This window comes from Neopelma chrysocephalum, unplaced genomic scaffold (assembly GCF_003984885.1).
Source record: "Neopelma chrysocephalum unplaced genomic scaffold, ASM398488v2 Primary Assembly neopelma1_63, whole genome shotgun sequence".
NCBI lineage: Eukaryota > Metazoa > Chordata > Aves > Passeriformes > Pipridae > Neopelma > Neopelma chrysocephalum.
This window is the reverse complement of record NW_020897720.1, coordinates 12,961,734-12,976,031: the sequence shown is the minus strand read 5'-3', so window position 1 is coordinate 12,976,031 and position 14,298 is coordinate 12,961,734. Positions and strand designations below refer to the sequence as shown.

The 14,298-nt window shown below is 44.3% G+C and overlaps 1 protein-coding gene across 1 annotated transcript in view; it reads right to left on the bottom strand.

The window, feature by feature from the left end:
• Window positions 1-8,406: 8,406 nt before the first annotated feature.
• Window positions 8,407-14,298, bottom strand: part of TRPC7 (transient receptor potential cation channel subfamily C member 7) — a 71,386-nt gene continuing 65,494 nt past the window's right edge. The window contains exons 10-13 of the mRNA XM_027682877.1: window positions 13,940-14,020; window positions 12,001-12,054; window positions 10,712-10,787; window positions 8,407-10,031 (exon numbers count right to left, since the gene is read on the bottom strand). Coding sequence (XP_027538678.1) covers window positions 9,889-10,031; window positions 10,712-10,787; window positions 12,001-12,054; window positions 13,940-14,020 — 354 coding nt within the window. The 3' untranslated portion in view covers window positions 8,407-9,888. The remainder of the gene's footprint in view (window positions 10,032-10,711; window positions 10,788-12,000; window positions 12,055-13,939; window positions 14,021-14,298) is intronic.

The window sequence follows — 14,298 nt, the reverse complement described above, 5'->3', positions numbered from 1 at the left end:
GCTCAAACGGATGCAGGAGCAGGAATATCACACGTGTCAGACAGTGCTGGTCCACCCTGACAGCCTGGTCCTGACAGGGACAGCCCTGAGAGCTACTTAGGGTGTCTCACATGTAATGTGGAGAGAGGAAGAATGTATTTTCTCTTCTACAACTTCACAGGTTCCGGGATCACCCAAAAATATAGAAAAGGAGACACTCAGTGCTAAGGGAAGGTAAATGTTCTCTCTTTTCTCTTTGAGAGAAGGTGGAGAGAACAGAGAGATTTTCTTATAGTCTGTGAGAACGAGGTCATTTGGCTTTTCAGTGCTGGGGTTCTTTCCCTTCTTTTCCCCCAGCATGTCCAATTCAAACTTGATAAAAATGAAATCTGAAAAACAACACTCCCAGAGAAAGGCAAAACCTGGGTGCTCTGAAAAGGCTGCTGGTGTCTGCTGTAGCGTAATACAGTGAAATATAAATGCACAGAGGTGTTTTCCAGCCTGCTGTGCCCAAGCCAACACCTTGTTTAGTGCTTGTACTGCAGTGCAGAGCTGTGCTTGATGGCTTTTCATGGGTGCACCCAAGGGGGGGTGGCTTCCAGCAGCATTTGCTGCCCAAGTGGTGAGGAATCATCTCTAGGTCTGTCCAGCTGAGAATACTGGAGGGCTCCTGTTGGCTCCCATCTCTGCTTTACGCTCCCTGACTTCACTCCTTAAACCTTGAGTGCAAAGTTTTCCGCAGGGAACACCCCCCAGCACATTCTGGGAGTGCCCCCCTGATGCCAGGGCAGATGGAAGGGGCTGCCCAGAGCCCCTGCCCTGCTGGGCCAATGCACCTTTGCACATTGCAAAGCTTCAGCTGGGAAAAACACCACCTGAAACTCAGTTTGTCCACCACACACCAATTTGAATCACCAAGCTCTGCGTTAAAATACAGCCTGAGTAAGAGTAACTGCTTTATTTATTTATTTTTTCCTGAATGCAGTTTTTATTAGCTGTGAAATCCAGCCCCTTTCCTTAGCTGGAAGTATGTGAGCAGCCTGCATGCATAGGAAGATTGTAGTGGTATAGTAGAAAAATCCAACCATTAGGAGCTCTGGAGGCATAAATTCAAACCCTCATTAATCTCTGTGGGCTGCAGCTCAAACCCGAATTTTCGCAGAACGTGGGTGGTGTTTTCCAAGTGAGTTGCTGGAACTGGTTGGCTGAGAGGATTGACTGAGATAACAACATGTTTCTGAACCTCAGCCCTCTGCCTGAACGAGGTGCAGGCCGTGGTTTGGGCTGTGTGTGGCACATCCAGGGGGTGTCCATGGCCTGGGGGTGGCTCCAGGTCCCTCCAGTTCAGTGCTGGGCTGTGGGGAGCACAGGGAGCAGAGGGAAGGGCACATGGAGCTGTCCATGGGCTGGTTTTGATTTTTCTGCTGTTCACTGATTCACTTACAACATACTTTCATGTGTCTGCTTCATTCTTTTTTTTTTTTTCCAAGAAGTTGAACTTCCTTACTTGGGCCAGCTCAGCTTTTTTACTGTGAGATCCCAATTAAAGCTGAAGGGTGGTGGATGTGTCACCCCAGTAATTCTGTGGAATTCTGTAGAATTCTCTGTCTCCAGAGCATCTGGAGACCCGAGTGTCAGGAATGAGGTTATGTTGGTTTGGCACAGGAGAGCTGCACTTGGCTCCTGAGCTTTCTCCTGTCTCTTAATTGCATTGGGAAGCACCAAGGTCTTGGTTTAAATTGTCATAATGCAAAGATTTCTGAGTCACCACTGCAAGAAGAATAGCAAGAAATAACCCACTGTACTTATGGGAGTTCAGGTTATGAGTGAAGTGTTTTCTTTAACCAAGAACAGATTTTGTGCCTAGAAAGAGGCACAAGAAAGAGGCTTAAGGCTCAATTCCAACTCCAAGAAGGATGAATGCTGGAGGGGTTCTCTATCAGGATTTGGGAAGGACTGTCACTCTGCTATCACAAGTGTCTTGGTACCTCAGATCTAGGAATTTTCCACGTTTTGTTAGAAATACTACTAAAATTGGAGGAATGGATGAAGGAAACCCTGATTACCATGTAAGATGATGGCAGAAACAGGTTTTTATTTTCTAGTTCGAAGCAGTTTGGTGTTGGCTTGGGTAGGTACAGATTGTAAGAGAACCTAACCTTTATATTTTTAAATAAATATAATTAGCTGAATCACCACTTTGTAGAAGCAGCAGTTTTGGCCACAATCCTAAACACAAAGTTTATCTAAAGGGAAACTCTTCTTGTGGAGCTTTTTCTCTGTATTTTGTGCAGATGTGAATGAGTGAGAAATACTGAAAGACGTGGTGCCCTGGGAACCAGGTAGACACTTAAAAAAATAGAAGAAGAGTAAGACAGTACAAAGCACAAAACTTATCTGAGTGCATCAAAGTCAGCTGAAGAAATATTGACTTTCCTTCTAATAAGAAAGCAGCAGTTCAACGTTTCTTTGATTTCGTAGTACAGTTTAATAAGTCAGATTCTTGTGGCTTTAGGTGCTGTTAAAGCATGTGGGCAGGCTGCTGTAATGAGCTGGAGAAAAACCCTGCAGAAAGAGGATTTTTTTCCCCTCTGTACCTCCGGATTTACCGCGGAGCATCCCAGAGGCAGAGCTGTGGATTAGTTGTTCATGAGCACAACCTGCCGGCTCCCTCTGCAACCAGCAGCAAGAGGCACCATCTCCCTCCTCCCTCATCCACGGGACTTTGTGGTTGAGTTTGGGAACGCTTTGGATTGTGTTTTGCCCTTGGGAATGGACAGAAGTGCCCACGAGACACCCACAGCCTTTATTCTGAAGCGTGGAGAAAACACAGGGAAATGCCTTGCAGCTCTCTGCAGGTGCAGCAGTTTTGAAGTTTCACAGTTAAAAACCAGGAAAAAACTCCTAAAAAAAGCAAACAGATAAAAAGTAGTTTCTCTCCTCTCAGAGCAGCAGGGTACCTGGGGGTTTTAGGGACTGTGGCATCAGTTGGCATTACCAGACACAGTCATTCCTACCACCTTATGATGTACTCTCTGACTGTATCCAGTGTCTGGGTCAGGGCTGGCTTTTGGCAGCTTCTGGAGGGGTATCCATGCCCTGTTTAACCCCCTGGGTCAGCTATGAGCCAATCAGTGTGTCTGCACAGCTCAGGTGAAGGTGTCCACAGACAGCAGTTCGTGCTGTGTGGCTGTAACCCCAGCTGAGGAAGGACTGTGATTTTCTCTTGTCCCTGCTGTCACCCATTTCTATCTCTCATTTCATGATATTTTTAGTTGCACTTCTCCCTCCTCATCATTTTCACTTTAGGGTGGGTGCAGAACATGAACCCCCTGAAACAATTTCCTGAGGGTTTAAAGAAGCCCAGCAGTAAAACCCAGAGCGTGAGGCTGCAATTCCCACCCCGGGGTGACGAGGCACAGGCAGGTGATGCACAGCCCCCAGCTCAGCTGTGTGAGTGCAGAGCTCCTGCCCCCATTCCCATGGCTTTCCTGCCTGTACACCCCTGCTCCCACCCTGTCCTGCTCTGAAAGCCAAACCTGCTGTAGGTTTGTGGTTCACCCTGCCCTGGAGGGAAGTGGTGGCAGTTTTGCCCCAGGATCCTGTGCCTGTGATGGGCTGCTCTGCTCACACACCTCCACTGCACTTCCCACAAGGATTCCTATCACAGCAGCAATGGGAACTGAGGAGCATCATGAAGGAACTGGCTCAGGTGATACCTGGATGGCAGCAGGGACCAAGCTGGGTGTTTTCAGGTACTCAGCAAACAGTCAAGAGTCTTTAATAAGCACAGAAGTCTCCCCCTAGTTGTGTCTTTTTCCTCTGCAGTGGATGTTACAAATCCTGTGGTTTGTTCACTGTCATGCTTTGATCTCAATAACGTTGCTTTGCAGGAATCAGATACTGCCTGAAAGCTTGGAGCTGGGACAATGCTCTTAGGGGTGCTTAGGGCTGCCCCTCCAACAAGACTGCAGGTCTCCCTTCACCTAAAGCCTTGCTTAAGTGCAAGGCTTGGGGTTTGATGGCCCTCAGAGCTGTGACATGGATATGGTGTCACTGTGGACATGGGGGGAAATAAGTCCCAAATGAAGTCCCTGAGCTGTGAGCTCACTTGGCTGCAAATGCAGAGCTGGGAACATGAGGGTGGGCAGTAGCTGGAGCCCTGTTTGTCTGCCTTTGCTGGCTGCAGGAATGACTGACAAAATCAGTCAGTGCTGTTTCTAAATGCATGAGCCCAATAAGCTTCTTTATAGCATGAATTCACTTTTTTATTTGAGTCTGGGAATGCTCATGTAGATTTGGCCCAAAGCATATCAGTGTACAGAGAACACTTCTGCATCAAATCAGCTTTTTAATTTGATGGTAGCTTTTATCTTCAAATTAAAACCTTGGAGTGAGGTGTTGCAATCCCTGTGCCAGAGTCTTTGCCATCAGAAGTGATGCTGGGTACCAGTATAATGGCACTGGCAGCTCAGATCCAAGGGGAGAGCACAGGGCAGTGCAGGACCCTCTCAGCCACTGGGGTTCAGGGAGAACTTTCCTATTGACTTGTTTTCAAAAGCTGTGGAGTCTCTGTGCCACCCATTGGGATGTACAAGGGAAAACCCTCCATCCTAAGGAAGATCTCAGCTGTCAGTCTCCTACTTCCTCACCACAGGGATATGCAGGGATGCCAAAGCTGTGCCCACCACAGGGGCAGCTGCCAGAGAGGAGCCTGGAGTCAGGACAGCCACTGCTGGAAATTCATCTCGTCACCAGATCCCCCCCATGCTCCTGCTGTGTAAGCCTAATTAAACTCTTACAGCAGAATAATAATTATTAGTAAGGGAATTAAATATTAGTCTGTATTATAGTAAACATTAGTTGTATATTAACAAGCTCATTAGCTATTCATTAACCTTTTAAGCTCTTCAAAATCCCCTTTATCACACTGCAGGTTTGTGTTAAATGTCTGTCTCAAATGACCTGGAGTGAGTGGAGTGCCCTTTTACCTGCTGCTAAAGGCATCAGGAATTCCAGGACCTGTTTGGTTATTATGCCCTTTTGGTTATTATCTCCCTTTCTGTTTGATTTGATTTAAATTCAGCTGTAGAGAAAACTTACCTTATTATTGATATGAACCCATTAAAACCTCCCAGGGATTGAGAGAATCACTTCCCAAATGATGTATGATCACTGAGGCAATGATTATTTTTATCCTGTTGTTGCTCTTGTGCTCCTGGCATAAGGCATTGGCAGAGCTTAACCCTCACTCAGGAGTATGTGCCCTACAAAGATGCAGAACAGGGACTAAGGGAGGGCAAAGCTAATGGATATGTTCTTATTCTAATAAGATTCAGAGGCACAGTCTCATTTTTGCCCCTTCCTTCCAGGTCATTAAGGCAAATCCCTGAATTTCTCTGCACCTGCCTTCCTTCACTGGAAGCTAATACTATTTCTCCTGTGCCACCTCTATCCTTTTTTATTGAAAATGTAAGTTGTTCAAGGGTGTGGTTTGTGCAGGCTGATGTCCAGCCCCAGGTTTACTGCCTGCAGGGTTTACAGCCCAGTCATGGCCAAGGAAAAATGATGGGGATGAACCAGGTGAGTGAAGGAGGGAGCAAAGGGATCTGCTGCCTGTGGCATCCAACACTGTAGTGGTGAGAGATCTGTGGCCAAAGCAAGGGCAGAGCTGCTTTTGGGGGTCACAAGCAAAGTATTTATAGTGTCTGGACAGAGGAAACACTTATCCTTCCCATCTGAAAGCCACCTGGCAGCACAGCCTTGGCTATGAAGCTGTGGCTCTCATTTCCCTGCCTGCTGGTTGGTCAGGGAAGCAAATGGGAGCCAAGTTAGGAATGACACAACCTGTTTGCCAGGTTCCTGCCTGGGGCCTGAGAGGCAGCAGAGCTGTTCTGTGGCAGGGTCTGCCTGCAATGCAGGAGGAGTTCTGCCTCCTCCCTCCTCACCTGCAGCCCAGGGCTGGCTGTGGTGCAGCAGAGATCTGCTCTCAGCTGGAGAAGTGGCTGAAACCCCATCCCTGCTGCTCAGGGCTGAGCTGTGTTTGAAACCCTGGCCCTGCTGCTCAGGGCTGAGCTGTGTCTGAAACCCTGGCCCTGCTGCTCAGGGCTGAGCTGTGTTTGAAACCCTGGCTCAGCTCTCCTGCCTTTGTGGTGATGGATTGTGTCCTGGCTTGTCCTTACCGAGCAATCATTAATTCCTTGCATCTTTTAATTAGGGCAATTTCTTTTGGCCTGCTGGAAGTGCTTTCCTCCTGTGGATTAATTAAGAATAAAGCCTAGCTCTGACAATTTAATATGAGCTCCGGTCAGGATACAGGCAGTCTTCTAAGACATTATTCATTACACCATTCTTATTCTTCTTAATATTTGCTTTCCAACCGTGTTTTTCTGAAACTGAGGGCAGTAGTTGTTAGTTGTTCTCCATAAAGTTTCAGGCAGAATTAGTCCAGCTGGAGAGCAAAGCTGTGTGTGAGGCATCACCTCTACCCTGTGGGCTGCACAGCCCATCCCTTGCTGCTGAAAGCAAGGGCGTGGTGCCAGATGCCCTTGGGCAGCTCCTTTGTTTTGGGATTTGCACCTCTGGGCAGCAGAGGTTCCTGGCTTAACACCAGGAACTTCAGCCCCCTGAAATATCAAATCCTGTTAATGCTTCCTGCTGTTTTCTCCTCTCTGTTAGCAGCAGCTGACGGGTTTGGTCTTTGCAAGGAGTGAAACAACTGTCCAGGGATGTGGGCAGTCAATAAATCAATACTGGCTAGTGAATGACTTTGTTCTAATCTTCCTCAGGGTGTCTCTTTAAGTGCTAGTTTGATTTGGCCTGGGGGATTTGCAGAATTATGATGATCTGTTGGAGAATATTCACCCTTGTGTGGATGACTTCAGGTTACTTTCATCTTCATGTGACCTCCCTCTAACATATTTCCCATGAGAAGTTCTAATTCTGTATCTACAAAGAATTTGGGTAAAGTTTCATTCCTTCACAGCTTGAATTTGTCCAAGGAATACTAAAAGCAGTATTACAATTTAAGAGGTGTTACAAATTGGATCCAATTCTACTCAGCAGGTGGTTTGATGTGGCACTGCCAGGGCTGATGGGACGTGGGACCACCCATGGGAGGGTCCCTGGTGATGGGAGATGGGACAGGGGACCTGCACATCTCAGGTCTAATCCAATCTGGCAACCACCTACTTGGATTTTTCCTCTTCAAACTCTCTAAGTTCTCTCAGGGATCTTTTAGTGAGGCTTCTTAATTTTAACTTCTTATAAACCAACCTTGGAGAATAAGCCATGAATTCAATGATGCTTCTGCTGTGCAGCTTCCTTGGGTGTGTTACTGGGAGCCAGTAGAAAGTGCTCTGATGAAGAGGGATTTTGCTTGCCATGGATATTTATATAAAATCTCCATGCCTAGATACTTTCAGGAATGTAAATGTGAAAGGAGAGGAAACAGATGCCTTTTAGCAGTAATTTTTAAGACATTTTTTAGTCTGCTTTTGAAGTCCTAGAGGATACTGGGCTCTTTCCTGGCAGATTCCTGAGTGAGAGCAGCATCCTAACTCCCCCTGGCAGGGCTGCACTGCTTCCCCTGCACAGATATTGTGAGAGCAGCAGCTGACAGACTGGGCCTCCACCTGGGAGCCCCAAAATTCAGCAAAGTTATTCACGGTGTGGTGTTCTTTGTGCTGACCAGAACATGCCCTGACTGCAATATTCAGCAGCAGGAGAATATTCCTGTTGCTGTTGCTGTGCTTCAGATCAGGCATTTTGCTGAGCTGCATTTAAATGTCCAAACCAGATCAGAGTGTTCCCACTAAACTTTTTCATGGACTTGTGTTCAGTATAATGAGAAATTTAAAATATGGTGGTTATTGTATGTTCTACCTCAAGTAATTCTCCTTAAATTCCTAAGAGATGCTAAAACATTAAATGGGAAGGGTACAGCAATATTTTAATTTGTGTAATCAGGGCAAATCCCTTTCAATTATCTTACAAGCTAAAGCCTATAAACCTTTTGTTACTCATTTCACTTTTGCTTCCACACCGGTACCAGCACCGTGTTTTTCCAAAGCCAGAGGAGCTGAATTTCTGTTCTTAGAAGGTCATTTTACAAACATGTTAATGACACAATAATTTCAAATTAAACATCACAAATAAGAAGTTGTTTTTGCAGACTGTACTTGGTCATGGAGCTCTCAATTCCTTAGTTTTATGCCTTTAAAATGTGTTTTAGTTTGTTTCGAGTTTTGGCTCTTTCTTTCTGGCTTCAGAATTTCTAAGGCAAAATTGCTTCCTATAGTGATTCCATTGTTCACACATTGTAGAAAAGCAAAAGAAAAGGCCGTGTATTAGGCAGTCAAAAGATCAAGCAAATATTTCACTCAATGTACAACAAAATATTATGAGGTAATTTTATTTTGTTTCCATTTTTAGGTAAAAATATTACAGTATACAAGATGATCTTATTAAAGGTAAAAATACAGTATTTTGCTTTGTCTCTAAACAGATCTACGTACAGTCCACTTTTTTTTTATTTTGTTTTCGTTGATTTTTGTACAAATATAGCTATTATTCTATTAGGCTATCTGTATTCTCATCTGGCACTTAAGAACTGGTCACAGGTCACCTTCTGGCTCTGCTTGTTTGTCTCAGCTGTTCCCTAAATGTCAGGTTCATTCTAGAGGTGTCTCCTGTAAACAAACAGCACAGTTCCACGGTTCCCAAGTAGTAAGGTGTGCTTTGAGTAGTTGAAATCCTGGAGCTAACTGGGAAATCCCAAGAACTCCACATTGGCACAGGCTCATCTCCTTCCTGTTGTAAAAGTGTGATCTGAGTCCTTGTTTTACCTCAGCCTTAGAACAGTTTTAATCCCGTCCTCATCCTCTGTAAGAGCCAAACATATAAGTCAATAATTTCTACACTGATTTTTCCTTTCTTTCCTTTTTTTTTCCTCCTCTTTTTTTTGTCAGAATGTTTAATTGAAGCCTTTTTGTATTAATTTCAAGGGTTTGTTCTTCGTGATTGATCTCACCCTATGGCTTGCTGTCTGACCTCTGGAATCTGAAAGCTGAGCTCATTGCTGACTCTGGATGAATGTTGCTCCTTGAACACAATAGCACAAGGTATTTTATCTGTGGGTATTCCTGGGAAGTGGGTTTCACATCAGGATGGATATTCCAGCACGCTGCTGTCGGAGTTGGGATCAGCTAAGGACAAAAGAGAGGCTGGGTGCATCCAGAGAGCCCACATCCATCAGCAGACTGGCTAATCCAGCTGGACAAGGTGGAGAGGAGTTTTTGGCTGGAAATCCTTTTATCAGGTTCTAGCAGAGGGGTGAGAGGATGATTTTTCCAGTGCTGTCATCCAGTCTCTCTGTGTCATACTCTGCCTTGGCCGTTTCATCAGATGACTTTTTATTTGCCACAAGCCACAGTGCTGTTCAAAGTTATCTTCATGGCTACCCATGTAAACATAAAAGGAGAATACACACCCAAGAATAGGAATTTAAACATCTTGCAGGGAATATGCTTGGCACATTTTTTTTCTTCAGGCTTGACCCAATCCTGGTCAGGACAGTCTCAGTTGCTGTAAGTGAGCACAGTTACATTGTCTTCTCTAGGGTCAGATGGATGAAGATCTGCATTTTTTGCCTTGAACTGGAGATGCCTTCTCTGTGATGCACCTATTTCTGATGTCAAAGGGCAGGTATTTTTACCAATAAGTCGCTTTTGTATCAGAAAAGGTTTAACTGGTAACTCACCAAGTGGTGCAAAGTGCTCCTACCAACACTTGCTGCCAGCAAAGGCTGAGTGTGCAGTACCCACCTTTCACGTGGTTTTCGCCCTCCTAAGATGCTGGTTGAGACTGAATAATGTTTAGAAAACCAGTTGTCTTTCTCTGTATTCACCATCAAATGTCCTTATTTAAGGTCTTCCCAAACTTGTCACTCAGCTGCTGTATTAGTTTTGCCAGCTCACCAGTAGCTTGGGACTTCTCTTCTAAGAGTTCATAGCGCAGACTAGAAATGTCTTGTTTGATCTCTTTAAGTTCTCCTAAAAGGCAGAAAACACTCCTGTTAGCAACACTGAGTCAAGCAAGTAATCCCTGTGGTTTTAAGAGCTGAGAGAGAGAGCACTATTTTCAGTGTGTTTGGTCATGGATGTGTGTGGAGCTGCATATGATCTCCCTGCATTATGCACTTAATATTTGTACTCATAAGAAATAACTTGCAGCAGTGGTGCTGACACCAATAGTGAGTCTGTATGGAAAATTTGTTATTTTTTTTTCTTAAATCTGTTCTCTTTCCACATATTGATCTCTACCTATGTGGGGCACTTGCAGGAAGGTGGCACTTAAGAGATGTTGGAGGTTCTTTTCCATCTGCATTCAAGTCCTCCCCGCCACCATGGCAATATGAATCCATACCTCATTCAAAAAAAGTATCCTCAGGGCAGTGCAGCCAGAAACTGCTTTACTTAGACACCAAGCTGGGTGTTGGCAATACCCTGGTTGTTGTGAAGAAGGAGAGGTAGAGCAGGATGGTGTAACATCCTATGAGATGTGTGGTCTGCTAAGGAAAAACAGGAACTCAGAGGTGGCTCAGAGTCATCACTGCTCACCTCAGAAGGAGCTCTCTCTCTACAGAGGATGCTCTCTAGGCTCAACCCTGGCCAGATCAGTAGCAAACACATCACATGCTCATTCCATGTGTGAGTGATAAAAATCCACTTGCCTTCATTGACCTCATCATTTTCTCGGTCAACCTGAGCCTTGAGCACGTATCGCTTGATCAGACGCTTCATGATTTTCTGAAAGGAGAACAGAGACACTTCTATTCATGTGAGATTGTCCACCTTGCCTCAATTCTAGACTTATTATGGGCAACTGAAACTACGGGTGATTCTTTATTGACTTCCCATTTATTGTATATTTTATATTATTTATATTAACAGCCATTATGACCCCACACATGTAGCACTGCGGGGTGTTTGATGGGATGCACATGAATGTAGAGTACGTCCCACTGACAGAAAGAAATCAGATGATCCAATAGAAAGCTAAGAAATGGGTTCCAGAGCCTTTTTTTTTAGCATGTTGCTGTTCAGTGCAACAATAAAAAGTACTTTACAGGAAAAAATAATGATGTTAGCAAACTCACAATGATATATCAAGCAGCTGACCCGAGGTTCACAGCAAGACTCTGTTAGCCTTGCAATTTGGGGGTTTAGGAGAAAATAAATTTAGAGAAAGAAAGAGAAAAGAGAGTTTGAACAGAAGAGTGGGACTTGGCTTAAGTGAGAGAAGCTTCTTAAGGAAATGACAGAATTTTTTAAGAGACATACACAGGGAAAAAAAATAGAGTCATGTAGACTTATAAAATGGAAGATGGTTTTTAGTAAGGAATATGGAAAGTATTCCTTACTAAGTATATGGAAGTTGAAGATGGTTGTGGGTATGAGCTTGCAATGTGATATTGTTCCAAAAATATGTAAGTTCCAATTCATGTAGAAGGAAAGTAACTTTGGCAGTCTTGGATTATGACTGGAGGCCTGTGACATTGCCAGTTCTTCACTACAGGAAAGGCACTTGATGAGGAAAAAAATCTCAACTCTGACGAGCACAAAAAGTATTGCTCTGTCAGAGAGAGGGATTTAGGTGCATCCCCTGCAAACAGAGCTGTCAGCATCCAAGAACAGACACCCAAATGTCCTTCACTGACCAGGGAAAAGCCTCTCCCAGCCTGGGCTCACTTATTCCCAGAGCAGCCACATGTCTCTGCTTTGAACATCCCTGGAAAACGCTGCAGGGTGTGAAACGCCAGTTAAGAAATCAGTACACCTGCTCTGGTGCCTTAGGAGCCAAATAAGGATTATAGCAGTGCCAAAGGCATGTGGAGATCAAAGAAGGATCCAGCCATTTGTCTATGCCATGGAGCCATGGAATATGGGATGTCTAAGAGTGTCCTTGTGTCAGGGAGGCATCTGGCTAAGCAGGTGGGTCAGTAGGGCCCAGCGCACGTACGGTGTGTTGAAGATGGCCAAGGTAGTAGAATCCAGAGGGAGGTAGGGCTGTCACCTGAGAAAACATAAATGAAGGAATGTTTGGGGAGAGCAGGGAAATCCTGGATCCGAAAAGAAATTTTTTATTTTTTTTTTATTGTTTTTTTCAGAGCAGAGGAAATTTAGATTAAAACAAGGAATCGGCACATAGAGAATGCTCTCATTACCTGGGAAAAAATGATAACAGAATATCTCTCTACTCCATTTCCCATAAGGCTTGGACTTTTATGGATGCTACTCAAATGCTATCCTAAATTAATCACCCTGTGTGATAGAAGTCACAAACTTAAGGCTGCCTAGTCTATCAAATGTATGCTGTAGCCAGATTTGTCTATAGAAACCACATATTTTAAATGTGACCACTTGCTTCATTCAAAAAATATTTTAAATGTGACAAGAGTCTGCTTATCCACTTATTAGGTTTTCCTGCCGGTATCTTTAGGAAAATAATTACTTTTTTGCCTCAATATTGCACTGGGGCTTCCAAGCCTTGCTCTTCCCTTTCTCCCCAACTCTGCTCCTTTTGCTACAGTGACTGAAACACCCTCTTGTCCATATATAGTCCAAGTGAACAGACTGCAAATGCATCACTGGATAAATATTGCTAAAGAAAAGAGTTCAGCAAGAAACAACTGCTTCAAAGGTTTCCCCAGTTGTAGAAGAAAGTTTCTTGGCCAGATTATCGCCTTGTTTGTTCTTCTTTATATTTAGATGATCAAGATTACTAAACTCGCCTTATATTATTTGGGTAATTTGTTCCTGCAGCAACAGAATCGTTCCAAGATAATTTGAAGACAAAGCAAGCAGCAGCATTATTAAATAAGAGGTAGTTATCTTTTTCTCTCTATTTTTCAGTCACATTTGGCTTTTTCAATCTTGGAAATAAGGGGCTAATTTACCACAAGCATTAGGTGGTCTCATTTAGGAAAAGATAGCTACAGGAAGAGAATGAGTCCAGCAGAGGCTGACACATCTCCTGGGGGTTTGAGTGGATGGGGAAATGTCAGAAAGGCTGAAATGTCATTTTGAGCAGGACACAATCCCTCACCTTCTTGATGGTATCAAGCCAATTAACTCCAGGTGCTGGAGTGAATGTGTCCTATTTCTGGCTTGGATTTTTAGATACCCCTCCTATCACGGCACAAAAACCTGAAAGATTTTTAAACCAGTAGACATTTATCACTGGTCTGCTGTGCAGTTTAGGAACCTGTTGTGCTGGGTGCTGGACCAGCACAGGACAAACCCCTTCTAGAATTGCCATTGCACCTTTTATCCCACTTAATTATTATTTTCCTCAACTCTCTTTAATTTTGGGCCTTTCAGCCATACCACTTGTCATCAGATTCCTTTTTCACTTTATGCTAAAAAAGAAGGAGAATATCCTGAGGGGAACATTCTGTTTATTGTATTGCCCAACAAGAAAAAATAAATCTGCTGGCACAAGACTCTTGCCAAGACAAAGAGTTGTGTTGGTTATGGCACCCACTGCAGCCACAGGGGGATTTTGAACAGTAGCACATTGCAGGTTTAGCTTGGAAGGACAAGTCACTGCCAGAGAAAGCACATGCAGATGTTGATGCCACAGCTGGAGGGATGGATCCGTGCCATGGAGGATGAAATGCTGTCGGTGCAAGACTGCAGGAGTAGAGGTTGAATGATATTTCTTGGCTTAAATTAAATTCCCTCGTGTGGAATTAATTAGCATGACAACAATTAGCATTTCCACGGGTGACAGGCTGTGTTTGGCCCCAGAACGCCCCAGCGCAGCCCCATCCCGAGCTGAGCCTCCTCCCGGCACATCCCGGGGTGGCAGCACTGGGAGAAGGCAAACAGGACCCTGCAGGTAAGGGCAGTTCACTGACACATCTCTCCCCTGGCTCCTGTTTTCATGCTGGGATTACCTGATATCTCGTGGGCTTGTTGTAAGCGTTCTTCCCCGAAAAATTTTCTGTGTTTTGAATGATAGAGTGAAAACGGACTTTCTGAAATTATAAAACATCGTGATATGATTAAATCAGTGAGAGCTCCTCATACCCAGACAGCCCCAAATTAAGAGAGCATTATAAAAACAGGAAATGGGTCAAGGTGTGAGTAGAGTAAAATCCAGCACATTCAGGCTGAAAAAGGAAAGAAAAAAAGGGAAAAAGAGAGTAAGGAAGAGAGAAAGAAAGAGAGGGAGAGAAAGAAAGAGAAAGAAAGAGAAAAAGAAAGAGAGAAAGAAAGGAAAAAAGATAAAAATAAAAAGAAAGAAAAAGAAAGA